The sequence below is a fragment of the Penaeus monodon genome, chromosome 21 (genome assembly GCF_015228065.2).
Source record: "Penaeus monodon isolate SGIC_2016 chromosome 21, NSTDA_Pmon_1, whole genome shotgun sequence".
Classification (NCBI taxonomy): domain Eukaryota; kingdom Metazoa; phylum Arthropoda; class Malacostraca; order Decapoda; family Penaeidae; genus Penaeus; species Penaeus monodon.
Window position 1 is genome coordinate 22,840,509 of NC_051406.1, and position 349 is coordinate 22,840,857.

At 37.5% G+C, this 349-nt stretch overlaps 1 protein-coding gene across 1 annotated transcript in view; it reads left to right on the forward strand.

Annotated features, from left to right (window-relative positions):
* LOC119586612 overlaps positions 1-349 on the forward strand; it is a 51,882-nt gene that overhangs the window by 45,823 nt on the left and 5,710 nt on the right. Inside the window, exon 24 of the mRNA XM_037935361.1 lies at positions 87-210. Within this exon, the coding sequence (XP_037791289.1) occupies positions 87-210 (124 nt within the window). The remainder of the gene's footprint in view (positions 1-86; positions 211-349) is intronic.

Here is a 349-nt window from a genome sequence, read left to right on the forward strand (position 1 = left end):
GCTTTTAGAATTTCTTTTTTAACATATATGTAAATATTACCATCGTTTCTTCTGAGACTCCATAACAGTTAAAATCTTCGGCGCAGGTAACGTACACATGCAGTTCTCCCGACCAGCTTTTCGGCAACTTCAACCGTTCTGTGAGTGTGACCTGCAGGGAAGACGGGAACTGGTCTGTTGTTCCTTCGCAGGACTTCTTGTGCAGAACACGTAATGCTATTTTTTTCGTACGAAGATACGCTAAGATATTACATTTGGTTTAACTTAATGTTAAAATTAGAAGGTTTTGATAAAACAGATGAGTTTTAAGTCAATCTTTAATGTTTAATGTTCGAGTGTCTTTGCGCAT